At 41.5% G+C, this 27,741-nt stretch overlaps 3 protein-coding genes across 10 annotated transcripts in view; 1 reads left to right on the top strand and 2 right to left on the bottom strand.

Moving 5' to 3' along the window:
* Nucleotides 1-762: 762 nt before the first annotated feature.
* LOC122655866 (protein CURVATURE THYLAKOID 1C, chloroplastic) lies at nt 763-4,484 on the bottom strand. Of its 2 annotated transcripts, XM_043850240.1 has the most exons (7): nt 4,423-4,484; nt 4,209-4,320; nt 3,659-3,753; nt 1,487-1,573; nt 1,254-1,316; nt 1,115-1,152; nt 763-958 (listed from the first exon to the last, which is right to left on the bottom strand). In XM_043850240.1, exons 2-7 carry the CDS (start codon nt 4,306-4,308, stop codon nt 904-906), a joined length of 438 nt encoding a protein of 145 aa, XP_043706175.1. In that variant the 5' UTR covers nt 4,309-4,320; nt 4,423-4,484; the 3' UTR covers nt 763-903. The 2 variants fall into 2 exon arrangements, with proteins under 2 accessions (XP_043706175.1, XP_043706174.1); XM_043850239.1 differs by lacking the exon at nt 4,423-4,484 and having other exon boundaries at nt 4,209-4,363.
* A 254-nt stretch (nt 4,485-4,738) lies between these two features.
* Nucleotides 4,739-10,898, top strand: LOC122653528 (proteinaceous RNase P 1, chloroplastic/mitochondrial-like). 7 transcript variants are annotated; one of them, XM_043847384.1, is made up of 8 exons: nt 4,739-5,165; nt 5,256-6,688; nt 6,799-6,888; nt 6,974-7,155; nt 7,322-7,442; nt 8,890-8,958; nt 9,759-9,888; nt 10,636-10,898. In XM_043847384.1, exons 1-8 carry the CDS (start codon nt 4,778-4,780, stop codon nt 10,863-10,865), a joined length of 2,643 nt encoding a protein of 880 aa, XP_043703319.1. In that variant the 5' UTR covers nt 4,739-4,777; the 3' UTR covers nt 10,866-10,898. The 7 variants fall into 7 exon arrangements, 4 of the variants coding, with proteins under 4 accessions (XP_043703319.1, XP_043703318.1, XP_043703317.1 ...); XM_043847383.1 differs by having other exon boundaries at nt 4,739-6,688; nt 10,675-10,898; XM_043847382.1 differs by having other exon boundaries at nt 4,739-6,688.
* Nucleotides 10,899-11,684: 786 nt separating this feature from the next.
* The window catches only part of LOC122653529 (TOM1-like protein 9), a 35,773-nt gene continuing 19,716 nt past the window's right edge, over nt 11,685-27,741 (bottom strand). Inside the window, exons 9-12 of the mRNA XM_043847386.1 lie at nt 13,792-13,962; nt 12,668-13,146; nt 12,174-12,552; nt 11,685-12,113 (exon numbers count right to left, since the gene is read on the bottom strand). Coding sequence (XP_043703321.1) covers nt 11,879-12,113; nt 12,174-12,552; nt 12,668-13,146; nt 13,792-13,962 — 1,264 coding nt within the window. The 3' untranslated portion in view covers nt 11,685-11,878. The remainder of the gene's footprint in view (nt 12,114-12,173; nt 12,553-12,667; nt 13,147-13,791; nt 13,963-27,741) is intronic.

The following is a 27,741-nucleotide window of genomic DNA, read 5'->3' as shown; positions in this document are numbered from 1 at the left end:
ATACCCGAGCTGCCTCATTGATGAGACAAATGACTCAAATTGTAGGGAAACAGAGCTAAATCCGGCAGCGTGGTTCATAGTTTATCCTCCAAATCTCATATTGGTTCCCTACTTATTCCAGCGCATTGAGGACGGTTCATGCACCTAGGATCCATTTAAGCTTTTAAAAGCATTGCAAACTGATTTTTGTTTCCCATCCAGATACAAGAGCTACTCGATCTGTAGTATTTTAACTTAAACGCATGCAAACTCATTTGGTTTCCCACACAATCAAACCGCAGTCATTTGCACAAGTACATGAAGCTGAACACAGTTTGGTTTTGATTTATCACTTATCAGTTAAACGCCTTATTAGCACCAGTAGTTTTCCAAAATACTTCATTCTTTTTATCCTGGATTTCATACTTTTTTCTATAACCATGGGCATCAGATGAACTACTTGGATACTTGCATAAAACCGTGTAAGTTGCTTTTGATCACCACTAGAATGCTAATAAGAATCTAGGAATCCCGATGGAATGGCTCATTATGGTTTCGTACATCAACCCAAACCTGAATTTGGAAGAGATTCCCTCCGTGGATGACGACTCAGACAACCCATATAATACCAATTGAGAAGGCAACATCTGCGAATAAGCTTTATGAATGAGAGGAGAAAAATCTTCACTGCACAGTGAACTACATGCCATCCTTAAATCAGCTAGACCCATGTCATGTGAAATGAGAGCACCCCATTGTAAAATGCTTTAACTTTCATCGGGGGAGAGAGAGAGATCATTAAATAGCAAAAATCATAATTTCGTTTTTATAGACTAGCCTTAATACAGAGAGAGCACACTCTCTAATCACATTTGGTAGCACAAATCAAACTCTTTTCTTACTGTTCTATCTGCTGGAGCAATTTCACTGGCCCAAGATTTCTGATATCGACATATTAATGATTTGCAGTAGTTCTTCCCTGAAAACAAAGATAGAGGTTATGAGTGAACATCAGCAATGACTTGGAACTGGAGAATACCCTAGGGCTCTACATTCTTAATCTTTTATGTAGCACAACTATACAATGATAGCCACTAGTTTATGTGTAGCAAATGGAGATTGCAAGTCTTCTTACCGATTTGGTTTGAATAATAGATATCGATATATGAACCACTGACAGAAATAGTAAACAGAAACAGTTAAGGAATGGCCCTCACAAAAAGGTTATATGTAATCTTGATAGTAACACTTCATAAACATATTGAGCAACATACCCATGAAAACAATATGCCAATCAATTCTAGCACACCAGGGATGACAGGAAGCTTGTCAATGGCCTACACAGAGAGGAAAGGGAGAAGTGAAGAAATTTGATCACTAGCCAACACCTCCTCATCATTTCCCTTGAACTCATTAATGTCATCAAACCATGAATGAATCAGCCTCTCTATTATTATCTGCTCGTTTTGAAGTTTTTCTTTGAGAAAGAAAGAATTGCCATCATTACCGATATAAGATTTGCAGATGTCCATATTGCCACCACAGCTGCAAATCCCAAACCGACAACACCCAGTCGATCTTCAGATTTATCCCACTGTTTCAAACAGGTGAGAAAAGATAAGAGGGAAACAATAAATGTTTATGTCTGTATGACTAGAACAGTTTAAACAAAATTATTATTATTAATTAAAAAAAAAATTGAAAAAAATAACGAAATAATAAGCAGAAGTGCAGAACTATGCAGAACATGGAAAATGCATAATAAATCAGGGAATGACTAGGGTAAGGTGGTTTATTTGGGTTGGGGTAAGGTGGTTTATGTCCCCCCCTTGTAATTCTTGATTTTTAAGATTTCATTATTAATAAAATGCTAGGGGCCAGCCCGGGTCCCAGATAATATTCGGGGAAAAAAAAAATAAATAAATCAGGGAATGACTACATCTGAGCTGTACAAGTATGCGGAGAGAAGTGATAGTTTCATATCAGCACGAGAGCAGGGTTCAAGAGATCAAGAATCGGCACCAAAATCGGTCGCTGCCGATTCCCATCCAAATCGGGAAGAATCGGCCAAAAAGCTCTAGAAAACCTATGCCAGATTGGCCATGGTCGATCAGATCCCGATTCCTAGAACCCTGCATGAGACTGCTCATTGAAGTGTTCTGGTGACATGCATTATGAAACTTTTCTTTTGTCCTCAAATTGGTAAGGTCATAAGAAGACTTGAATCCCTAATATCATGTATAGGTAGCAAAGCTCAAATCCACCGAGCTACATACTTGGTTGATGAACTGTACTTGGCGTATCCATCACAAACAAAATACCCTTTTAGCAATTTATCAAACTTTAAGAAAAATACTTTACTTCTCCCCCCCCCCCCCAAAAAAAAAAAGAAAAAAGAAAAAGAAAAAGAAAACAAGCAGCATTAAGGCATGATATATATCATTAATCTCAGTGTCTAACCAAGCATGTAGAAAATTGTTTTCAAAAAATATGCATCAACTTTAGTCTCTTTTGTCTTCATCTTTCTTTCCCTTCCCCTTTCTCGGATGAATTCTTTCATCTCAATTATTTTAGATCTGATTCATAATTGTTTCCCCTAAATATTCTGTTAAAGTTCTCCCCACTTCAACCACGAACAATTTTGCCCTTCAAGGGTGTACCCAGTGCACGAGGTTCCTGCCACTGCGGGGTCTAATGTACACAGCCTTACCCCGTTTCAAGGAGAGGCTTCCTGTCTCGAACCTGCGACCATGCAGCAACCTTACTGTTGCACTGAGGCCTTCCCTCTAACAATTCTGCCCGCCCTTTTGTCAAAATCACTCCTCACTAATGTCATTAGTCTTTCTTTGAACATTTTAGGACCATCTCAGTCATTCTTTCTTATTTGGTTCCTTCGTAAGTATTTCTTCAGATGCACCATGGAAAAAATCGGAGAAATGCAGAACCCCAAAAGAAGAATATCCTAACTCGAAGATGATAGCAATGAAGGAAAGGTCATGATCTCTGTCGATGCAATGCCCATCTCTACCAATGTCCTAGGGTGAGACCCAAGGCAGCACAATAGCTTCTGAAGCAAGCCTTAATGCGAGGGGAGAGAAAGAAGGGAAGAAATATGTTTCCCAGTCTAGTTTCCTTCTTTCAACCTCACATTACACCGTTCAATGAAGCATTTATTCTCCAACTTTTATCTCTAAGTTTGTTTGCATCTTATGTGAGCTTGTTCTTTTTCATAGAGAAACAGAGAGTAGAAATAGTTCACCATTCATCTGAATGATAGTATGTATCGTTTCTCCCCTTTTGAGCAAGGATGTATGGTTTCCTCAAAGCCCATTGCATCTAGTTGTTTTTATCATTGTTTTGTATATTATTCGATCCAATTTCATTAGTATGGTTGGGTCAAGAGCACCATGGAAGGGCATCTACACCATAGCCAGCCAGCTCTGATTCTTTCTGCATCATCTTCCTTGATCTGTCCTTTCTTGTGGATATTCAATTTCATTTTTTTTTGTGGGGAGGGGTTAAGTTGTAGATATTCATATTAAAGACAATGAAAGTGGTTACTTTTTTTTTTTCCTGTTATCTCACTGCCAACTTAAGAATTTAAGTTTCTTACATAATATCTTCAAGAAAGAGGCTTAGAACTCGCCGACAAAAAGCAAATAAGACAAAGAGGACTTACAACATTTTGAACAGATTTCACAATGCTCAGAGAGGTTGAAGATTCAGAGCTTTGCTCAGTGGCCTTTACAGCAACTGCTGAATTTCTCTTTTTGTCTGCAAAATTGGGCAAAGAAGGAAAAATGCCATGAACAAGAGAGGCAGAAACCAGAATGTGAAACAGGTCATGATTCATATGCCTATGTACAATGCCAGAACTTCTAGTATATAAAGTCCCTAACTATCACCCCATTTACTCGCAAGCCTAGACTCCAGAAATAGATCTATTGAGCCTGTAAAGCTCATCTTACACGATTGTAGGAACACTACCAGAGTGTTCGATAGCCTACTTCCACAAGAGAAGCTCTACTAACTCCAAGCTCTTACTGGGCTACCTCAGCTGTCAATGGGGAGACTCCGCCAGGACTACTTAAGCAGTGCAATAACAAGGAACAAGGGTGAAAACCTTAGGCATGTGGTACTGAATGTCTACTAACGAGAAATAGTTGAAAGTAAAAGATGCACAAAGTTGAATTGCAAACGAAAATACTGGTCGAGTTTTAGAAACTAACCTCCACTGGCAGAAAAAGGAAACTTCTGGACAGTTCTGGCGAGGGTTTTTCCTCCATGGAAGAGCAACGAGGGAAGTTGGATTGTAACGGCGGAAGCCATACTAATCTACCAGCAAAAGCAAAACAATAGAAGAAAACTAGCGATGAAATTCCATTATGAAATCGAAGGAAACAGAGTTAAAAGAATTCGCTTGTAAGGATTTAATCATTTTTACCTCTTCGATGCTGCCCACAAGAATCACAGAGACGGAGAGAATTCGAGTGCGAAATGGTAACTGGTAAAGACAAGACGTTTCCCTCCCTTCTTCCAATGGAGATGAGCCAGTGAGGTGGGTATCTTGACACGTGTCTCAGGGTCAGCGAAATAAACACCCAAGATTACCCTTATGGCCTGTCTTCGAAGTGGCTTAGACTTGGGTAATTTTCATATATAATGAGGCCATTTTTGTAAAGTGAACCTTATCCAGTATTTACATAATTGATTTAGTACTCTGCTTGGAGATGTGACTTGTGTGAGGAGGGAGGGAGGGATATTCCAGCTCCAGCTCCAGCTCCAACGGCCACAAGTAATGGCCTCCTTTACCTTCCACAACACTCTGCAACAAAAGGAACTGTTTTTCGTCAATCTCTGTAAGTACCCATTAAAACCCAGTAGCTGCAAATCCTGTAGTATTTTCTGCTCTCCTTTGTTGATGTCGTCTATTAGCCAGACTCTTCTTCATCGAGAATCCTGTTCAGCTTCTCTAGTTAGAGCTAATGTAAGTAACATGGCAGCTAAAATGTGCAGTAGTAGTAGTGACCATGCCCAGTCTACAACACAAACAGTGAACTCCAAAACTCATAGACGAAGGGGTTATTGTTTTACTACTCCTTTGAGGTATAGAGATAAAAGTGTAGAGAGAAAACATAAGAAAAGAACGGTTAGTTCAGTTGTGGAGGAAAAAGTTGAAAGAGTGAATGGGAAAGACAGCTACACAAGAAAAGATAGGGATTTTATTAGGGAGAAAGAAATGGGGTATTGGCCTTCTTCTTCTTGGAGGGCTGTAGATGGAAGGGCAAAGATAAAATCCAAGAAAACTAAAATTAATCGAGTGGTTGACAATAATATGGGTGAAAACTCTCAGAAAACTGAGAGTAGCAATCAAGCAGGAGATGAGAAAGTGGATAAGAAGTCGAAGAAAATAAAAGTCGATTCACCTGAGGTTCAGTTAAGAATTAAGTTGGATATGTGCTCCAAACGAGGTGATGTCTTGGCTGCAATTTCTCTTTATGACTCTGCTCGAAGAGAAGGCATCATGTTGAAGCAGTACCACTACACGGTGCTTCTCTATCTTTGTTCTTCTGCTGCTGTAGGTATTGTTCGCCCGGCTAAAAGTGGAAGTGGTAGTCGAAATTTGAAGAAATTGGACTTGACTACTGAGTTTTCAAATGTGAATTTCGCAGAATCGTGTATGAACAGGGACACAAGTAATGGGAGTGTCAATGGTTCAAACTTGAATTTTCCTTCTTCAAGCAACAGGTTATTGATTGAATCTGCTGAAATTCATGGAGAAAGGTCTGATGAAATAGAGCTTTATTCTAACAGATTTCTAGCAGTTGCCGACGATGACAGTAGTTACCATGAAAAGGAACAGATTTCTCATGTCCCTAGTGGGTTTGTAGAGACGAATCATGTATTATTGGATTCTTGTGTTACTTCAGGACAGGACAAAGATGAGTTAATCAATGGAAGAGAGGGAGGTAGTAAGCAAGAAGATGAAATCTGGGTCAGTGAAAATGTCAAAAAGTATGCACTCATGAAGGGATTTGAGATCTATGAGAAGATGTGTTTGGAGGAGATTCCTTTGAATGAAGCAGCCTTGACATCTGTTGCTCGAATGGCTCTATCAATGGGTGATGGAGATCTGGCTTTTGATATGGTAAAGAAAATGAAGCCGCTGGGTATAAACCCTAGGTTAAGGTCTTATGGCCCTGCCCTATTAGCATTCTGCACTGGTGGAGACATAGAGAAAGCATTCACTGTTGAAGAGCATATGTTAGAGCATGGAGTCTACCCAGAGGAACCTGAACTGCGGGCATTATTACAACTAAGTGTAGATAATGGTAAAGCGGACAAGGTTTATTATTTGTTGCATAAGCTCAGAACTAGTGTCAGGCAGGTTTCTCCTTCTACATCAGAATTGGTTGAGAAATGGTTTAAGACTAAAACAGCTTCCCGTATAGGGAAAAGAAAGTGGGATCAAAGATTGATAGCTGATGCAATGGAAAATGGGGGTGGAGGTTGGCATGGTCATGGCTGGTTGGGTAAGGGAAAATGGACTGTTCTACACACATCGGTCGGAGATGATGGTGTCTGCCAAGGTTGTGGTGAGAAGTTGGCCACAATAGATCTTGATCCAACAGAGACTGAGATATTTGCGAAATCAGTAGCATCCATAGCTGCAAATAGAGAGCGGAATTCAGGCTTTCAGAAATTTCAAGTATGAAAAACTCTCTTCATCCTAATTAATAGGAAGGGCATTTATCTTAACATTGCTCTTTTACTTTAATAATGTAGACTTATCAGGTTTAAAAAAATTACCATGTACAGAAATGGCTGGATTATTATGGACCTTTTGAAGCAGTAGTGGATGCAGCTAATGTGGGCCTTTTAAGCCAAAGGAGATTTTTACTCTCCAAGGTAAGTCATTGGAGATTTTTACTCTCCAATGCAAGCATTCTGTGCATTTGCATTTTTGTTGATTATCCTTCTGTGGAATATCAAGGTCAATGCTGTTGTGAATGGAATACGCCAAAAGCTTCCTTCAAAGAAATGGCCACTGATAGTTGTGCATAACAAGCGTATCACTGGTGGCAAAATGAATGAACCAGCTAATAGAGCTCTAATAGAGAAGTGGAAAAATGCTGATGCACTCTATGCAACACCTACTGGATCAAATGATGATTGGTGAGAAATTTCTTCTTTTGTATACCTAGATGTCATGAATATATTATATTTTCATCCCATATCATAGATTGTATCACTTACTGGATGATCTTATACATTTAATTTATCTATGATCTTATTTATTTTCAATTGCATTAAGTTGCCGTGGTAATAACCTATGCTTCAGGTACTGGTTGTATGCAGCTATAAAGTCCAAGTGCTTGATCGTGACCAACGATGAGATGAGAGACCATATATTTCAGCTTTTAGGAAATGATTTCTTCCCCAAATGGAAGGAACGTCATCAAGTGAGTAATCTGTTTGGCATTTGAAGCTATTAGATTAGTGTTGCAAGTTAAAAATGTCGAGTTTACATTAAAAAAAAATGCTTATTTCATATTCAGAAAAAAAGGTCTGCCACATTTGTTTACTAGATATGACTTATGAGAAATGAATGGTCATTGCACTTCTTCTTCCTCTTTCACTTGGTATGCATAGTTTCTTTGGGATGCTACATGCTGTTCTCCCAGTTACATATTTGGAGTACGTTTCCAATTGGGACTGATCATACTTAATCTGAAGCCTAATCAATCAGATTACATCACCCCTATAAATTTACCTGTATAAACTTATGGTTGTGCGAATTATACTAGGAAAAAAAAACTTTCAGCTTTCTCTCTTATAATTTTTGGACAAGCATGTAGTTTTAGGATCTTTTCCCCCTCTCTCTTCTGTCTTCTTTTCTTCTCCCCAGTTTCTTCAAGAAAAAATGCTGCAGTTTGGAGGATAAAAGAGAGGATAGGAAATTCATTTTTAAAGATATCCAGGTAGTAGAGACAGAAATTTCACTAAAACTTTCAAGGATCACCTTCACAATTGATGGTATCAATTCAGCTGGTCTAATCAGAGTCCAAGTGCCTTGATGACAAAGTCAGTCCACATCTTGGGTTGAGTGTGAATTAAATAGAATTTATCTTTTCTTGATTTGGCTTTCTGTGCACTTACATGGATTAATTGACCATGTGAACAATGTTGCTTGTGATGAAGTCGATTAGACTCCCAATAATGATCTCCATCAATAGGGCATTTAATGGTTTTATTCTGCTCCAGTGAATTTCACGCACCCTGCAAATTACAGTTTCAACTCTCTACCAACATGATCCTGGAGATGCTTTTCTTCAGAGACTACGCCTCCGCCGGGCTAGCTAGTTTCTGTTTTTAAAGATCAAGAAAATAGTAGGGTTTACCTTTCAATCCTCATGCAACTAAGTCATTTTTAGTCCCTGTTTCTTTTAACAGAATTCCCACTATTAGAATGATGCATTCTTCATAGGTAATGTCTCTGTCCTCGTCTGGAGCTCGAACTCTCAGTAGTTTGCTCTGCAATTCTATGACCTTCTGGACATGACTACACATAAAAGAGTGGGGTGCAGAGATATGAAAATATAAAGTTGCTTCTCTAGTCCACGAGTAAAAGAATGAGAAGAAAGAGGGAGTCTGGATTTTAGAGCAACAATTAGGTGAATATGGGATAAATTGGGAGGAAAACTTTTATTCAAGGGAATTTTCTTTTGTATGTTCTTGTTAGTCAATGATCTTTCCTGTTTTCTTGTTTTACTTGTTAAAGCTGTGCAAATCTAAATTCTGTCTCTAACTAGTAACAACCATATTTTCCTGAGATCTTTTACCTTGTTTTGATATATGATTTACATGTCCAGATCCCCTGAAAATGCATCTTTCTTATCTTTGTGGAAGGTCCATTTCAGTTTCCAAGAAGGCGGGCCCGAGTTCCATATGCCTCCATCTTGTTCTGTGGTTATTCAGGTCATAGTCCAGGCTTTGTTTGCTATTCATGCAAAAAGAAATGCAGGAAGAAATTCAAGTACCTGATTCTCAGCATTTGTTTATACTTATTAGAGAGAAATAGAGTTTTATGTATCTCTCTTGTTCATTCAGATATTGTATTCATTTAACTTTTCATAACCTCTGCTTTTTCCCTACATCTAATGAATTCTTACATATAGTTAAAGGGGGAGTTTTTCAAATATTACAAGAAATCAATAGGAAAAACGGCATTTGGTTGACTGCTATGTAAGAGAAATGACCTTGTCATTATACTTGTACAGTCACAAGGACTTGTTTTCTTGCCACCTGGAATACTTGGATGGGCATGGGTGCATCCATGTGATAAAGGACCCACACTGATCTCACTGGTAAAAGCCTGAAACAAGCACTGAGGCGGTTAAAGCCTGAAACAAGCATTGAGGTGGTTAAAAAGTGAATTTAAAGTTTCATAAAATTACCACACACCTAAAAAAAAAAAACCATCTCACTATAATGGATTCCAGTGGCATTTTTGTAATGTTGTTTCACTTTTGAAATCACTTTTAAGGCACTTTCCGGTGAAACTTGACCAATGAAATGAGTGTGGGTCTTCTATGACATGGACTTATGCATGGTTTCCAATGTGGCGAGTCTTTATGGATGCAAACCATCATGAACAGTTGTTGCTCATATAAGGACCCTATAAGGCCATCCTGACATTTTTAATTCAAAATTTTCTCTAGGAATGTGCAATTTAATTTTTTTCATTTTGGTTGCTTATTTGCCTACTCAATCCACAGGAATCAAAGAAAGGCCACTGGCATATTCCGATTGTATCAGAACACAAATCTGAAAAGGAGAGAACTTGGTTATGCATAACACGTGCAAAAATGCATGTGACGGCACAAGAATCTGCTATCAGTTCTGAAGGTAATCTACCAAGAGTAAGCTGATCACATTATGCTATTTATGCTTCCATACTCTTTCAAAGAGCTTTCAAAATGTTTTTTTTTCCCCTTTCAGAAAAATTTGTATAAAGGGTAGAATTTGAAGGGTAGAGCTTTCCTGGTTGGGTCATCTAGGTCTCTTTTCTAAGTGACTGCCTCTATTCAGCCACTTGAAGGGATGATGTTATGATCTTGATCATCCATCAGAAGCCCCTCTTGATTGGAAGGCCCACAATGCTTTCTATTTTTTCCCCTGTAATTCTGGCAATTAAAATTAGTAAGTTTTACTTCAAAATCTGTAGAAAAGACAGACATAAGAATGCCAAGCATCAAATGATTTGGGCTGAAATACACAACATGAGGGCAGGGAGAGGTGGCCAGCACATGATGCTACATGGAAAATTCCTCAACCACGTAGTATTGGTTTAAAAAGCAATTGATACAGAAATTAAGTGAAAGAAACAGAGTTACCAATGAAATTGAAGCTGCCCTTATTGTCTTTCATATCCAACCATGCACATTTCGGTTGGATTTGGAGTTTATTTATGTCTAGATGAATCTATTTTTTCTGAAACTAATCTGAACCAGTGATTTGGGTCTTATATATGGTTGACATCAAAAGTAGAATGTTTGCTTGCATGTGTACTCTCTCTTTCTCTGTTAAGTTATTTTCTTAAAGCAAGTCTCAAGACCTGAACTATTAACTGCTGGCCTACTCGTAATGACACAGAAAGACGTCTTCACTATAACAATGGAAGTGTGGGTTCAGATGCTCAAACCAGGAGGTCAACGAAGCTGCCACTATTGAATCATGGTCAAGGAGACATCTATTATCAAAATCCTCAACACAAATATCAGAAAATTACTCCAACATCTATATTCTCAAATTGCTGCTCAGTTCTGTCTGAAATTGAGGCTGCTGAGAAACTTGGTGGGTGTATAATTGATTTTCAGATTTAATGGAAATGGCCATGTGTGTTTGAGTATCCTGAATTCCAGTTGCATTAGGTCCGAAGACTTGGCTGAAGCTGCTAAACTTTGATCTTATCACAGCCAATTCTCATGACCACAATAACCATCAGAAGTTGTGCATAAGTTAGAAAAGAATGATATATTTTCTCCCTCCCCCTCATTTGTTCATGTTAAATAAATTTCCTTATTTGGGCCGTTTAGGTTCAGTTGTAGTGATCTACATAATCCCCATTTACCCACTCTTCTGCTGATGAGATGTCTCACTCTACTATGTCACTTGAACAGCAATATCACATACATAAGCCATGCATTGTGCTAGTACTCCCTCCTGTAAGATGAGACGAGAAGCTTTTCTCTTTCCCCATAGTTGTCAAAAGTGCTAGGCGACCCAAGACATTGGAGGGGGACAGGTGGGGGCAAAAACTAGGGCTTTGCCTAAGCAACCAAGATACCCATAAAAAAAAAGGCGCCTAGACGCCTAAGTGGCACCTAGGTGACGCCTTGACAACTGTCTTGCTCTCTTTAATGCCATGTATAAGACCTGTGTATCTGGATCTATGGAGTTAGTGGTAAAACATCGGGAGTTTGATACAGAAAAAGTTTTTCTATGTAGGCATGCCTAGAGATAATCCAGGCAGGCCACTAAGTTCTATGACGTAGAAGGGTGGTGTAACAATTCTGACCACTGACACGGCATTTTATTCCTTCATTACACTGAATTTTCATGGTGTAACACTGGTACCTCAAAAAATAATGAAAGGATACAACTCTCTTTTTAAGAACTTTGGAAACTCCATTCCATAAAACTTCGGCGAAAGCAAAGAATTGTCAGTCTTCCATTCTCTTCTCTACAGGGAATGTACATGATTTCAATCGCCATACAAGCAATACAAATAAGAGGCCAACAGTGAAGAATATATGTAAGGGAAGGAGAAAGTGAGAAAAATTAATTTAGGAAGAAGAAAAAACGGGAATAAAAAAATAGGTTAAGCACCAAGTGTCTACATGCTTCCAGCTCGACCAGGAGTGGTATTCTTTGGTTTCACATTTGCCATGTTCACAAGGTCCCCAAACAGCTTATCCTCTGGCTTGGATTTCCTGCCCGGCGGCAGATAGGAAGTAGGAGACACGTAGGAAGAGTTCTGTAAAGCACTTTCATCCTGAACAGATAGCCCATACATTCTCTGTTCGAGATATTGAGCCTCCATTGGATAACCATAACCATATCCCATGTTGCTCTGCATTGGCATTTGATTCATGGACATCAGTTGCCCAGCTTGCATTGGCTGAGGTAACATGCCCAGCATCTGGTTGCTCTGGATGGGTTGAGTGTTGATGGCTGGTAACTGACCGTTTGTAATTGGCTGAGGTAACATGCCCATCATCTGCCCTCCATGGATTGGCGGAGGATGTATGCCCACCATCTGGTTGCTCTGGATGGGTTGAGTGTTGATGGCTGCTAACTGACCGCTCGTAATTGGTTGAATATACATACCTACCACATTGTCATTCCCTGTTGGCTGAGAACGTGGGCTACTCGGAACTGGTTGAGGAGAATTGATCACAACCTGGGTGAGATGCAACGGTTGGGGGTATTTTGTCCCTCCCAGCGGGCTACCTTCTGTTAATTGATCTTCCCAGGGTGGAGGAGGCAGCGCCCCACTACTTTGAGCACCTATGCTTGTTGAGAAATTTTAGTGGGGAAAAAAGAGGAGGCAAAACTTGAGTGGAAAGTCCCAAGAAATTATATATCCCAATTTGTCAATAAAATGATCGGGTAAGAGTTTTACCATAACTGAGTTGTTGCTGGTGGTTCATGCCTAGAGAAACCTGGTCATTCCATGCAGGATTACCATAAGGTGAGTGCTCATATTGAGAGAACCCCATGTTTGGAGTACTTCCATTGAAATAAGATGGGGATCGAGGGGATTGTGGGGGCCTCTGCTGAGAAAACTGTGGCGATGTAGGGTACATTAGTCCACCTTGCATAACTGTCTGAGTATTGAAAGAAATTGTACTACCATTATTCTGATGAAACATGTCTGAAAGAGCAAGCATGTTCTGTTGAGACATAGGACTGCTTGGTTGTGGTTCTCCCACTGGAACAAGTGCTAGTGAATTATCTGCAGTAGGAGAATTGTAATCTTCACCACTGAGAAGGTCCATTTTAGGATCAATCCTTGCTGGAGCTGTCGCTGGACCATTCAATGCAGGAGGGGCTGGCAACAACTCAAGAGGTTGACTTGCTTCAGCAGTACTTGAAGTGGACCTGCATAGAAAAACCACACATGTTTTTACTTGGATGTGGTGGAAGGGATAACTGATGGTTAACCTCCTCTAACAGGAAGACCCAAACACAACAATTGGCAGGCATGGATAAATTTTCTTTTAAAGTTTGGCAGATAATATGGATACAAGAATAGGCCGAAAACTACCCTATATTAGTATATTAAACTCAAACAATCGGGTGAACTGAATTGAAATGGAAAAAGATTCCAAATTCAGTTGTTTAGTCTTGTGAAATCCAAGAGCAAGGGAAAACTAAATTGAGTTCCAAGGAGAAAAAATCACTCAGACTAAACATGGCTTTAGAGCTTGGAAAGTACTTCACCGGATTTAAGTCTCAGCTGGAGTGTAATCCATAGCCAAATTCAACAATAAAGCATGCTGAATCAGAGACAAACTGCAGAACATTGCCTGAATATAAACCTCAGTTGGGAAGGATTGGTATCAACTCAGAGAAAACCTAGATAGGAACTTATCACAAAATCCTTTAAACTCTAAAGTTTAAAAAAAAAAAATTATCGTACATTTCTCAACACAACTCAACCAAGTCTCTACCAACTAAATGGGTCGGCTACATGGATCCTGTTTTTCCATTTAACTCTAACCCATTAAAAGAAATTTCTATTACCTTCCATTGCTATTAACTACAGGTTCATCAACGTCCACAAGTGCCTGAGGACTTTTCGGTTTCTCCGCACGAACAGGAACAGCAGTTCCAGAAGCAATGGCTTCATGCTTGGCTAATAAACGCTGCAAGTCATCATTCAATGCTAGACCTTGACAAAGCAAAGATTCATCCCTGGAAGAAGAGAAAATTAGCAAGACATAGCTATTTTAAAAAACAAAACAGAAGGGAGCCATTTTATAAGTCAAAGCAAATAACAGTACTTGAATCTTTCAAAATGTGCACAAAATGACACAGGATACAAACCAAATTGACAAACAATAAAGAAAACGGCAATAAAACAGAGGAGGAAAGGATTGATAAATTAGTGGAAAAATCAAAAGGAAACACAAAGAACTGCAACTGGATCTGTGGAGCAGGTTTGAGCACCTGCACCCTAAGTAACAATCAACAAAATAGCATAATGATTAAAAAAAAATCCTGATTACAAGCCCCCAAAGCCCTTTCATACTCATTTAGCCCTATACAAGCCAAGAGGATTATATTTTTTGGAATCATAATTGTACTGTAATAAGTAATAACTACAGTACAATTATGATTCCAAAATAGAAGCAAGAACTTCAAACCAAATTGATTCTATTGTTGACCTATTTATGAAAAGAATGGACCTCCCCTCTAGTAGCTCCTCCTTCTCCGGCACTCCGGTAACTCATCCCCTGGTCCTTCTCGAAATGCCTTCCCAATTGCCTTCCCCCCCCCCTCCTCCTCCTTCACCTTCTGTCGCCACCATCCCTACCTCCCCTGTGTCCTCCGGCCAACCCAAATGGACTTCCCTTTTCAACTCCTCCCTCCAAGCTTCCCACTCCTCTGCTGGCCTCCCCCCTCCACTTCGTTTCCCTTTCCATTATCGGGTCCTCTAAGGTTGCAGTTTGCCCCCCTGATTCTCTTGGGACTGAAGCTCAGCTCTAGGAATCCTGCTTAGTTGGTCACTTTTTGGGCTCTCGCCCCCCCTTTCACATTGTTAAAAACTCCCTCTCAAAGCAATGGAGGACTAATGGAACTCTGGATACCCATATGCTGGACAACGGGTTCTTTATTTTCAAATTCTCTGACGAGCACGACAGGAACCGTGTGCTTGAGGGTGGCCCTTGGCAGGTTGGAAAGAAACCTATCTTTCTCTGACAGTGGCACCGCCACCTGCAATTGCGCCAGGTTGATCTCTCAGTCATTCCTCTCTGGGTCTCGCTTCCTGGACTCCCTCTGCACTACTGGTGCACTGATGGCTTAAGCTCTGTTGGCTCAGTTTTGGGTAAGCCGTTATTCTCAGATATGCGCATGATGAGAAAACTCAGACTGGCTTATGCTCGAATTTGCGGCGAAGTGTCTGCTAAAGAACCCCTGCCCACTTTCATCACTGTAAATGAAGGGGAGAACTATTCCTTCGAACAGGAGGTCCACTATGAGTGGAAACCACCCCAATGTCTCATCTGCAAGAAGTTTGGGCATGATACTGCCCTTTGCTCACCACCGAAGACTCTTCCTCCACCGAAAAAATCGCAAGGCCACCTCTGTAGCTCCATCTCGAATCACCTCTCACTCCAGAGGCAAAACCAGATCTTGCCATCGTCACCAGAATCTTAGCCATGTGCCAGCAGCTCCTCAAGGCAGTATACTGGGTATCCCTCCTTTACCCATCGGGCAAAACCCTTTTGCTCCTTTATCTGACGACGACCTGTTGGAGTCTGATCCTGGAGCCTGTATCGAGAAATGCCTCGACTCTGCTGCTCCTCGTACCAGATCACGAATGGCGTCTCCGATGGATGAACACCCTCCTGGCTCCTCTGCTGGCACCTCTGATGCTTTCGTCTCTGACGCACCTGCTCTGGAGGCGAACCCTTCCCCTTTGTCCCCTCTAGAACCTGGGTCTAGTCCGCCATCGACTATCGCACGTCCTCCTTCTGTGTTAGCCTCGACGAGTGACAATGCAAATGTTTCCATCTCTCCCTCTTCTGAGAGTGATATCCCTTTATTTGTTTCTTCTGAGGGGCCCACCCTTGACTTGCTTTCCCCTTCTTCTTTATCCCCTAACTCCCATTTACCAAAAAAGCCCTCCACCAAAAAGAAATCAAAAAATCACAAGAAATAAAATTCAAAATAGATGTCCCCTCCCGACGACCCAACTCTTGATTCCTTTAGCCCCGGATCCCTCGGGTCGGGTCAGTTGGTTGGTTCCATGGAGATAACCGCAAGCCCTATCTCCTTCACCTGATCCCCCCCCCTCTTCGACTATCCCCTGCATATCCCCTGCTGCTGGCTACAACCGTCGCCACCAAAGCTCCTCCTCTTCTCGCGGCATGCTATCCCGAATTCTGGGATGCCAGGTGCAACCTCCCCCCTTGTCCAAATGAACCACGGTGTTCTGTGGAACACTCGCGGTCTTAACTCCCTGAGCAAACAAGCTGCAGTCAGAGATCGTATCCGTCTTCTCCAATCCACTTTTTGTTGTCTGCTGGAAACCCATGTAAAAGAGCCAAAGGCTGCAAAAATTTTGAACTCTATAGCTCCAGGTTGGTCTTTCCTATCCAACTACTCCCACCACACTGATGGACGCATCTAGGTCTTATGGGATTCTTCAAAAATTCAGGTTTCCTTGGTCTCCTCCTCGGCTCAACTACTCCATTTAAGGTTCTCTGACTGCCTCAACCATTTCTCTTTCTTTTTTACTGCTATTTATGCTTCCAACAGCCACCTACAGAGGTCAATTTTATGGGATGATCTTCGCAATATTGCAAATCTTATTCGTCCTTCACCTTGGGGCATAGGAGGGGATTTTAATGTTGTCAGATTTGGGCATGAAAAGCAGGGGGGTGATTCTGTTGATCTTGATTCTATGGCTGCTTTCAATGATTGTATTGATGACTTGGGCATGGATGATCTTCATTGGACTGGTCCCGCTTTCTCTTGGAGCAATAAAAGGGCTGGGATTCATCGCATTGACTGCAAGCTTGACCGTGTGTTGGTCAATGATTTCTGGCTTACCTCCTTTCCCTCTTCCTCTGCTACTTTTGATACCCCCGGTATTTCTGACCATAGTCCCATCTCTCTCTCTATACAGCCTTATACCTCCTTTGGTCCTAAACCATTTAAGTACTTTGACATGTGGTCTGCCCATCCCACTTTTCTTGCTACTGTCAAGGAGGCCTGGGATAAACCTGCCCAAGCTTTCTCTTCTCCCCTTATTGCTTTTGCTAGGAAGCTCAGAAATGTGAAAGAGGCTCTTAAAGTTTAGAATTCCAACACTTTCAGCAACATCTCCCAGCAGGTCCAAGATTGTAAGGATAAACTCTCATCCATTCAGCTGCATATTCAACTGGACCCCCTGAACAGCCAACTTGCTGCTGATGAAAAGGCTGCTTCCCTTGACCTATCGGTTCTCCTCTCTCAAGAGGAAAGTTTCTTAAGGCAGAAGGCTAGAATTAAATGGCTGGAGTTAGGGGACTCCAATTCAGCCTACTTCCATAGATCCCTGAAGTCTAGATCTAATTGGCTCTCCCATTACTAATGTGAAAGATATCAAAGATATGGCTGCTTCCTACTATAAGGATCTCTTCAATGGTCCCCTGGGTGCTGCAGATCCTATCCCCAATGATCTTCTCAACAAATTTATTCCTTTGGAGCTAATTCAGTCCCTTGGTGCCATTCCTTTGGAGGAGGAAATCACAACTGCTATCCACTCTTTCAAGGTGAACCGTGCCCCTGGTCCGGATGGTTTCAGTATGGGGTTCTTTTTAGCCTCTTGGAGCATTATCAAGGATGATCTTATAAATGCTATTAGAAGCTTCTTTCTCAACCCTAGCCAAATCAAAGGAGTAAACCATACTTTCCTTTGCCTTATTCCAAAAAAAGGAGCCTCAGCTATGCCGGACTTTAGACCCATTGCTCTCTGCAATCAGCTCTATAAATTCATAGCAAAAATTTTGGCATTCAGGCTCAAGATGGTGGTGGACCTCTTTGTTAGTGAAAATCAGTCAGCTTTTATCCCCGGCAGGAACATATCGGATAATATCCTTCTTTGTCATGAGATTGTGAGAGGGTTTGAGAGGAAAAACCATGCTCCAGCTGCTCTTATGAAGATTGATATCCACAAAGCTTTCGATTCTCTGAGATGGGACTTCATTGAAAAGATGTTGATCAAGATGGGTTTCCCTGCAGCTATCATCCATTGGATATATTGCTGTATTTCTTCTCCGAGATTCTCAGTGCTTGTTAATGGCAGCCCGGCGGGGTACTTTGCTTCTACTGTGGGGATTCGTCAAGGGTGCCCTCTCTCCCCTTATATCTTCATTTTGGCTATGGAAATCTTATCTCGGAAGATTCAATCTTTCACGGATCAGCAACTCATTATCCCCATCCCTAAATGCAAAGCCCTCAAGCTCTCCCATCTTGCATTCGCTAATGACCTCATGATCTTCTCAAAGGCCTCCATCACTTCTTTTGAGTCTATTATGCACTGTTTGCAGCACTTCCACGAGCTCTCGGGCCTCCAGATCAATCCTACAAAGTCTCTTCTCTTTTTAGCTGGGATCCCTGAGCTAGAAAAAGCCCCTTTGCAAGCTATCTGTGGTTTTCAACTTGGCCAGCTTCCAGTCAAATATTTAGGCCTTCCTTTAATTCCAGCCAGATTATCAGCCCATCATTGTACTCCTATGCTGGACCTCATCAGGAAACGGCTTCAACTGTGGAAGGGTAAACTTCTTTCTTATGCGGGTCGTTTGGTTCTCATCAAGTCTGTGCTCCATGCTTCTTATATTTACTAGTCTGGGATATATGGGCTGCCTTCTTCCATCATCAAAACTGTGGAATCCCTCATGGCTTCTTTTCTTTGGAAAGGAACTGATTCCACTAGATTCCTCCGCCCTATCAGTTGGGCCTCAGTTTGCCTTCCTCTTGCCGAGGGAGGATTGGGTATCAGAAGGATTAAAGAAGTGAACTTAGCAGAAATCATCAAGCTGGTTTGGAAGATTGCTTCAAGGAAGAAAAGTATTTGGGTTCATTGGATTTATTCGGGGTTGCTCAAGTCGGATTCTATTTGGACTGTCTCCACCCCCTCGGATGCTTCCTGGGTTTGGCGCAGTATTCTATCCTCCCGGCCCCTTGTTCTTGGTTCCATTTCCTCTCATATTGGTGATGGAAAGTCCACTTCCTTGTGGCTGGACCATTGGCACCCCTTGGGCATTCTCCTCCACCAAGTCACTTCCAGAATTATCTATGGCTCTGGATTTCCTAGAAATGCTTTGGTGGCTGAGATTATTGATGGAAATGGCTGGGTCCCTCCTCCAAATACCATTCCCGAGCTTGCTCCCATTTGGAATCTGCTACCTTCCATTCAAAGAAGACCCATTCTGAGGGGTGATTGTGTGATGTGGAGGCCAAACTCCTCGGGTACTTTCAGCTCCAAAGCTGCTTGGGATCTTATTCGAACGCATCAACCTCTTGCTCCTTGGAGGAAGCTTGTTTGGTTCAAGCATCATATCCCTAGGCATTGCTTCACGGTCTGGCGAGTCTTCTCCAACTGCCTTCCAACACAGTCCTTTCTCCGGCATCGACACATCTTGGTCTCTCCTTCCTGTGATCTTTGTTGGAACGGGGTTGAAGATTCAAACCATCTCTTTTTTGAGTGCCCTTTCTCCAAATCCATTTGGAAAGGCATTCTTGCCAAATGCTGGCCAAGGACTCACAGGATTCTCCCCTTTGATAGAGAATGGCTTTGGGTGGATATGACCTTTGGAGGTTCTTCTCACTGTGATGTAGTTGGTAGGATGGCTTTTTGTGCTACGATCAACCATATTTGGATGGAGCGTAATTTAAGGAAATGGACTACCAAATCCCGCACTTTAAGCCAGATTTGGAAATCCATCTCCTTTGAAATTACTTCCAAACTCACTTCGGTTGCTCCTTCTTCTTGTAAGGACACCCCAAGGAACAAGCTTATTGTTGTCTCCTGGGGTATCCCTTCCATCTCCCTCCTTGCTGCGGGCTCTTCTGCTTGAGTCCCTTTGCTTTTGTTCTTTGTCTTGTTCTCCTCTCCCTCCTATTTGAGGGCTGTTTTTCCTTTTCTTCAGTAATGATATTTTTATTCACCCAAAAAAAAAGTAATAACTATTTGCTAATTAAGTGCAGCAGGTCCCTAGAACTTTATCTCAACGCCTAAAAGTAGCTTTTCTTTGGGGGATGGTAGACTCTTAATATTAGCTATTAAATAACGAAGATAAATTTGAATAGTGCTTATATAGCTGCCCCTTATGTTCCAGCATCATAAAGGAGTGTTCTTTTATGAGACATGAAGGCATTAACCCTTGTCAACAGCCAGTTGGCCACCTTATACTTTCAGGACAGGGCTAGTGTCCAAGTTTGCCTCAAATTATTATCAATCTCGTAGCCCTATCTAAAACAATGCTCGACCTTAGATGGCCGGTCAAATGTTGTGCCTCGACACATTTCAAGAAGCAGTTCTGTCAAAATTGCTACACGATGAGAGGAATCTACAGCTTAGGCATTGCGTAAGCACATAACAGGCTAAAATTTTGTTTAGTACTCCATGCCCCTTCTGTAGTATGTTTTATATTTGGGAAATTTACGTTTACCACCCCTGGGGTTTCAAATAATTACATCTACGACCCCTGGAATTTCATCTATTTCATAAACCTCCCTTGTATTTTGAAATATTTTTACAAACGTACCCCTACCGTTAGATGAGAACAGTTAAGTGATGATGTCATCACCCAAATATAATCTAAATACCCATAATACCCTTCCAAACATATCCCTACCATAGTAAAAAATTTTATTCCCCAGAGTAACCCTGGGTCCATGTAAGATGACCCTTTTACCCTTCTCCTTCTTCTTCTTCTTCCTCCTCCAATTGATTGGTAGCAGTGCTCATAGTGAAGAAAACCCTGAAACACAATGGCGGCAGTCCCTGAACCAGGGGAAGAACCAGAGAGGGCACCATCTTCCTCTTCCTTCTTCTTCTCCACCCTTTCTTTTCTCATGACCGAAGTCCCCAAAACCTAACCCCATCTTCGATTTGCCAATAGCCGAAACCGTTCCACACCATTTCTTTCCATTCTTCTTCCCATCTCCACTGATTGTAGCAAACGATCGAAACCCTATTTCTTTTTCTTTTTATAAAAGCTAATCTGAAAATCTGAGATTTCAGCCATTACATTTGAATCGGCTATAGATGTCTTGCGATTTTTATTCCAATACCGACTTCAGTTTCAGTTTATGTATCTAAATCCAAAACTTTCCATCGATTCTGGTTTATATTCGAGGAAAGAGCGCCAAGGCAAGGAAAGACAGATTTTGAGAGGAGTGATCAGATCAGGAAACAGTTGTATGCCCAGGGCATTTCTCTTGAAGACGAGGGTGCAGTAACGACTAATGATCTGGTGGCCTTGTGTACCTTATGAAGATCCAAAGCCTACCTAAATTTCTACAGACCTAATGAAGAATTTTGTTTCCCATAAATTTAAGAAAGTGCCCACAAATTTTATGGATTTCCCCTTGTTTTTAGCCCCCATTCTTTTGTTGGTGATCTGAATCATCTTTACTTCTACCAAAAAAAAAATCTGAATCATCTTTAGGAATCAGTGGCTCTACTAGCGAGTTTGTGGTGAGCTAGTATGACTGAGTTGGCCTACTTTCCCCAGATCAGGCCAGCAAGGCTACTGCTGGGTCAATATTCAATCTCGTTTCTAAGTTCACCAGATTGGACCTCTACTAGCGAGTTTGTGGTGAGCTAGTATGACTGAGTTGGCCTACTTTCCCCAGTTCAGGCCAGCAAGGCTACTGCTGGGTCAATATTCAATCTCGTTTCTAAGTTCACCAGATTGGACCTCTACTAGCGAGTTTGTGGTGAGCTAGTATGACTAAGTTGGCCTACTTCCCCCAGTTCAGGCCAGCAAGGCTACTGCTGGGTCAATATTCAATCTCGTTTCTAAGTTCACCAGTTTGGACCTACATAGCCTCTGCTAAGTCCATCAGTTCGGAACACCATTCTTTCTCAATGCATCTCTTAGTGCATTCCAGTAATTCCTCGGTTGTTGCTTCTCTATTGATACAGCCATACAGGTATGAGGAGCATGGGGCTTCATACGTACAAAGGAAATGCCTGTGGAAACCTTTGTTTCTCGGGGTTTGAGAGAGAAGCAAATGTTTATTCTCAAGGTATTTATGAATTTTTTTTTCTCCTCTTGGGATTGGGTGGGTCACGCAGGGGGTTGGGAGGGACTTGGTTTGGTTATGAAGTTTCTCAGTGGTCAGATGGTAGACTACAGAGGGGGGGGTTTATTTTTCAGGAGACTAGAGGTCAAAACTCTTGTAATTTGATTGATGGATACAAGCGGAGGTGGTGGTTACAGTGGTGGATACGGTGGGTATAATGGTGGGGATAGAGATGATGGTGGTGGTTGTGGTCGAAGGCGAGGGGGGGTTACAGTGGTGGAGATTACGGCGGTGGTGGTAGTGGCTGCTACAATTGTGGGAAGTCAGCAGGGAGGCAGAAGGTATGGCGGTGGTGGAGTGGTGGTGGTGGCTGCTTCAAGACCTTGAAGATGGACAGTAACAGGGGTGAGGTGGAGTGGGTTGATTTCTTTAAGTATTAAGAAAGGGTGAAACTGTCATTTCTTCCCAAAACTAACAGAGTTAGCACTCAGGGATACGGACGTAATAAATTAATTTACAGGGGTGGTAGACGTAATAGATTCAAACTACAGGGGTGGTAAACGTAATTTTCCCTTTATATTTTAATATGAGAAGAAAACACTTGGCATACGTATAAGTCAATTATTTAGCTTCAGCCCATAAATATAACCTTGTTCTTTTGATTCATTTAAAATTTTTACATATTTGAGAATTAATAGGGTGCAATGCAAGTATACAACACATGACTCCTGAGCAAATAAGAACCTGAAACTGAAAGAGAGTAGATTTATTTTTAAACACATAAAAAAAAAAAAACAAAGTTAACACATGGTATGCATCTCTAGGGAAGAAAAAGAACATCATATACAAATATTTTATTGGCTGGGCATTTTAATAGCCAAAATGACATCTCATTAATGTAGTCCTAGATAGATGAGAGATCTACTAGGAACCAAGTAAACTAGGACCTTTCAATCTGCTGGCCGATTGGGGCAGAATTGAGGATTTAGGTTAGAATTAGGGTTAGGTTTAAGGTAATGGACTTGGATTTTATTTGGTAAAGCTAGGCAGGTTTTTAGAAGTCTAATGAACTAGGCTTGAAGATGTTTGAGTGAGATTTTCAAAATTAGAAAATTAGGGTTTCGGGTATTGGGTTTTGGGTTTTGGGAAGGTAAGAGAGATGAGTTAGGGTTTAGGATGGGAATCAGGGATGGCTTTGGATCGAGTGCTAGAGACAGTAAGGGGGTAGTTCGGTTGCAATATGGGAGGGTTTTGATGGCTAGATATGTCTAGACAGGTTTTTAGGGTTTTGGGTTTTAATGGAGGTTGAGGGGGATTAGGGTTTAGATGAGGGAATGGGCTTAGGGTTAGGATTGAGATGTAGGGAATGAGGTAAGGGTACTGTGGTTACAATTTGAATGAAAACTGATGATGGAATTGAGCTGGACAGATCAATGAATGTCTAGGGTTTATATGGATCGATGGGTTTATTGGGGGGATGAAAATAGGGATCGATGGCTAGGGTTAGAGAATTAGAAGAAGGACGAATGCTGTAACAGTAAACTACTTACTTGAAAACTGATCTTCAATGGCAGCAACTTTGAAGATAGAATTGAAGGTCTCCCGATCTACAAGATGCAAGGAGATGAAAAGAAGATCCTCTCGGTCTACAAGACGCAAGGAGTCGATTGGAGGTCCACCAATCCCTTCACCTTGATATTACTCACGAGGCAACACTCTCAAAGGAGCAAGGCAGCAAGCAAAACAAAGTTTAATTTCTGAAATCTGAACTATGGGGGAGCCTCCCACGATTTTATTAATTTATAATATGGCCTAAGGCCCAAATCTTATTACAAATATGAATCACTACCCTTCTTAAATCATGGAGGGGGTGGGACACTTAACTTAAAAGCTAATATCTTAAAAGATTCCTAAACTACCAACAAGAAATAAGCACCTAACTACCAATAGGAATTAATCACTTAAATTGAACCAGGGAGGGTGGTCTGCTATGGTGGGCTTCACAGAGGGAACAGTAGAAGAATTAGAAGAAAGGAGGGAAGGGAAGAGGGAACTCACGTTCACACACACGCTCTCACTGAGCTTCACAAATAACTTCCATTAATCAAATCTTCAAATCTGGCTCTTCTATCGTAGTACATCAATTTAAAGGAAAAGACCCTTACATAAAATAGAAACTAACCAAAAGGGAAACTACCAAAATAAGACATATCTAAGAAAAGGAAACTACCAACTAAGCTCCTACGTAATCTACCCAAGAAATAAAACAAATATTGCATCCTAAACTAAACTACTAGCCCTTGCCAGACCAGAAATCCGGTTTAGGACCAGTCCTTCGTTTGGGCTTCCAAAGTGGGTCATGCCGGTCCAGCCAGGCTAAGACAACTGCATCAGCTCTCCTCCTCTAAAAAGAACTCGACTCCGACGAGTTCGGATAGGGTCCAAGAATGCTGTCAGAGTCAACTCGCCATAGGAGAAATGTACCAGCTGTCTTCTTGAGTTTGATAGGTGGAAGATCCTTAGCTGGGAGGAATTTCATCTCAAGGCCATCATGCTGCAAGGAATACGTATTCTCATAACCACAGTGCTTGGCTTTCTTGTCATACAACCATGGGCGTCCCAAAAGAATGTGGCAGACTTTCAAAGGGAGGACATCACACTGCACTTGATCAATCAGTCCACCAATAGAATATGTGAGCAAACACCTTTCATTAACCTTGAGGTTTGTGTTGTTCACCCATGCAACCTTGTAGGAGTTCGGATGAGGTTTCATCTTTAAGCCCAACTTGCGAACAGCATCTTCAGCGACAACGTTGGTGCAACTGCCTGAATCAATCACCATATCACATAGCTTGTCATTGCATCGCACCCTGGTCTGAAAAATATTGTTACACCGCCAATCTTTATCTTCCTCATTAGAAACTTTTTGTGTTGTCAAGAGGGGGCGAATAATATAGCATTCCTGACGCTCGCCATCACTATCATCGTCATCAACCTCACTAGGCTCACGCTCATGTTCAGCCACTAGATTGACTGTCCCTGTGGGCCGTTGCGCCTTTGGATCAAATGGTATAAAATTGTCCTTGTCAATGTGGGCTACCAAACGGTTAGGGCACTAAGCAGTTATATGGCTATACCCCTTGCACGTGAAGCACTGAATAGCTGCTTTTAGCATCACCGAATTTCTGTCATATCCACGCCGATGTGGAGAATAAGGTCTATCTGAACCTCGCCGAGGTAGGGAGTAAGGATGAACCGGTCGTGTAGGTGCCACAAAAGAATCACTAGCTTGTGGTTTGTTAATCGAAGCTGACTTCTCCTGAAAAGAAGACTGATGTGGGCGAAAACTATCACCTCGAGAATATGTGCCACCAAAATTTCTTCAATTATAAGGTTTCCTCAAATTTTCCTCAACCTGATAGGCCACTTGAACTAATTCCTCCATAGTAGGTAGTCTACTGGCGGCAACTTCGGCACTGATTTGTGGATGCAAGCCATTGCAGAACTGTGCCACTAAGACTTCCTCGTCCTACTCAAACTCAGATCGAGTGGCTAAGTATAGAACTTGGCCACGTACTCCTCAACTGACAAACTATCTTGTCTCAACTACACAAATTTGAGGTGTACACGCTGCTTGTAATCAGCCGGTTGGAATCTTCGGTCCATTGCATCTCAGCCCATGTAGTAACTTGGCCAAGACCTTGAGTACAGTTCTGTTGTTGGTGTTTGATCCACCAAACTCGGGCCGTGCCTTTCAACTTACCCCCTGCAAATATCAATTTCCTGGCCTCTGGTATTTTACCATCTGAAGAAAATTTCCAAGCTATGAACCCAGTCAAGATATTGCTCTGGATCGTGGTCCCCATAAAAATCAAGGACGTCCAACTTTGCTGCTTTGTCCACTCCTTCATATTGTCCAGCCCCATATGGTGGTAGTGGTGGTGGGGTGTAATTCGAAGAATCCATAGATAGCATGGGACTCTTTCCTTTCTCAGAAGCCACCAATCGATCAATCGAAGCTTGCATAGATTCCATCATTGTTTGAATGGAATTAACCGTGGTGGTAAGAGTGTCCAATTTGGCATCTGTTTCAGCCTTGTAAGAATTTAACTGTTGGTTACCATGGTTAAGCTAAAGAAGAAACACTTAAAGGCAAAAGGTGAAAGGCAAAACAGTAAATAGATGAAGTTTATGACAACAGTGGCAGAATTGTAATTATGGGTAGTGCAATGATCACCAACAAAGGAGTATTACACTATTACGTGTAGGGTGAGGGCAAACTGGGAAGTGGGTGAAAGAAAAAAAAGGATAAAGCAGAATAAATATAAAACTGGGGTAATTTGGGCAAGAGAAAAGAAAAAATCAGGATGTGGGCATAGAATTGGAATAAAAGAGACGAGAAAGGGAATCAAACGAACAAAATAGAGGAAGTGGGGTGTTACCATTTGGAACAGAGAAGCGTAAAAAAATATGGCGGAAGAAGATGAAGACGATGGCTGGAAGACTTTGCAGTCGAAATAGAGGGCCAATGGAGACTTCTACTTTGATCAGGAATGGGAGTCTACCGAACCAGAGAGGAAGAATGGAGGAAGGCGCTGCAAGGAAGGAAGGGCTTCTTGACTTCGATGGATGACGTCGGTGTGAGGAAGCTGATCGACTGCAGGGAAGTGAATCGTGGAAGGAGGACTTCGAATCAGGTATGTGCCTTTTTTTTTCGTTTCGATTCTCTGTTTCTCTGTCTCTCGATCTCTCTGTTCTTCTTCACTTCTTTCTTTTTCTATTTTTTTTTTTTGTTGTTCGGTTCTGGCGGTACCAAGAAGCAGGGGGCAGTGGATGTTAAGCGAAAAGGAAAACAAAGGAGGCGGTGGGATGGGTTGCCACTGGAGATCGAAGAGATTGGGGTGGGAATGGGAGTCGAAGGGATGGAGAAATTTTTTTTTTTTGGTCGCTGTTACAGCGAGGAAGAAAGGGATTGTTGCGGTTGGGGTTTCAGTGGAGTTGAAGGAGAGGGATGGGAGATGGAGAGGGATGCAGGTTTTTTTTTAAATGGGAATCATAGGGGTTTTCTGTGGTTAATGGGAAGGAGATGGGATGCTGGTGTGACGGGTCGAACAACGGAAAAAAGAATACAGGGAAGAAGGAGAGTGGAAGAAGAGAGATTAATAGAGAATAAGGTGGGATCTTTTGTCTCTGATACCAGATAATGTAGAACCAGAGAGGGTGGTCTGCTATGGTGGGCTTCACAGAGGGAACAGTAGAAGAATTAGAAGAAAGGAGGGAAGGGAAGAGGGAACTCACGTTCACACACACGCTCTCACTGAGCTTCACAAATAACTTCTAATAATCAAATCTTCAAATCTGGCTCTTCTACCGTAGTACATCAATTTAAAGGAAAATACCCTTACATAAATTAGAAACTAACCAAAAGGGAAACTACCAAAATAAGACATATCTAAGAAAAGGAAACTACCAACTAAGCTCCTACATAATCTACCCAAGAAATAAAACAAATATTGCATCCTAAACTAAACTACCAGCCCTTGCCAGACCAGTCCTTGGTTTGGACTTCCAAAGTGGGTCATGCCGGTCCAGCCAGGCTAAGGCAACTGCATCACATGGTCTGAACCAGTTCAATTAAGTTTACAATTAAACTGGAAAAAAAAACTAAGTATGGGAAATAACTAAGTATGGAAATAAACTAAGGCTCCAAATACTAGGTCCTAATCT

The sequence above is a fragment of the Telopea speciosissima genome, chromosome 3 (genome assembly GCF_018873765.1).
Source record: "Telopea speciosissima isolate NSW1024214 ecotype Mountain lineage chromosome 3, Tspe_v1, whole genome shotgun sequence".
NCBI classification, from domain to species: domain Eukaryota; kingdom Viridiplantae; phylum Streptophyta; class Magnoliopsida; order Proteales; family Proteaceae; genus Telopea; species Telopea speciosissima.
This window is presented reverse-complemented; position numbering and strand designations above follow the sequence as displayed.

What these genes read in the sequence shown, in the direction of transcription:
- LOC122655866 (XM_043850240.1), bottom strand. Translation starts at nt 4,308, where the DNA reads ATGGCTTCCGCCGTTACAATCCAACTTCCCTCGTTGCTCTTCCATGGA. An exon ending in TCCTTTTTCTGCCAGTGGAG is followed by an intron (nt 3,754 to 4,208) that starts GTTAGTTTCTAA and finishes CCAATTTTGCAG; the next exon opens with ACAAAAAGAGAAATTCAGCA. An exon ending in CTATTATTCAAACCAAATCG is followed by an intron (nt 959 to 1,114) that starts GTAAGAAGACTT and finishes CTTTGTTTTCAG; the next exon opens with GGAAGAACTACTGCAAATCA.
- LOC122653528 (XM_043847382.1), top strand. Translation starts at nt 4,778, where the DNA reads ATGGCCTCCTTTACCTTCCACAACACTCTGCAACAAAAGGAACTGTTT. An exon ending in ACTGGATCAAATGATGATTG is followed by an intron (nt 7,156 to 7,321) that starts GTGAGAAATTTC and finishes CCTATGCTTCAG; the next exon opens with GTACTGGTTGTATGCAGCTA. An exon ending in ATCTGCTATCAGTTCTGAAG is followed by an intron (nt 9,889 to 10,635) that starts GTAATCTACCAA and finishes GTAATGACACAG; the next exon opens with AAAGACGTCTTCACTATAAC.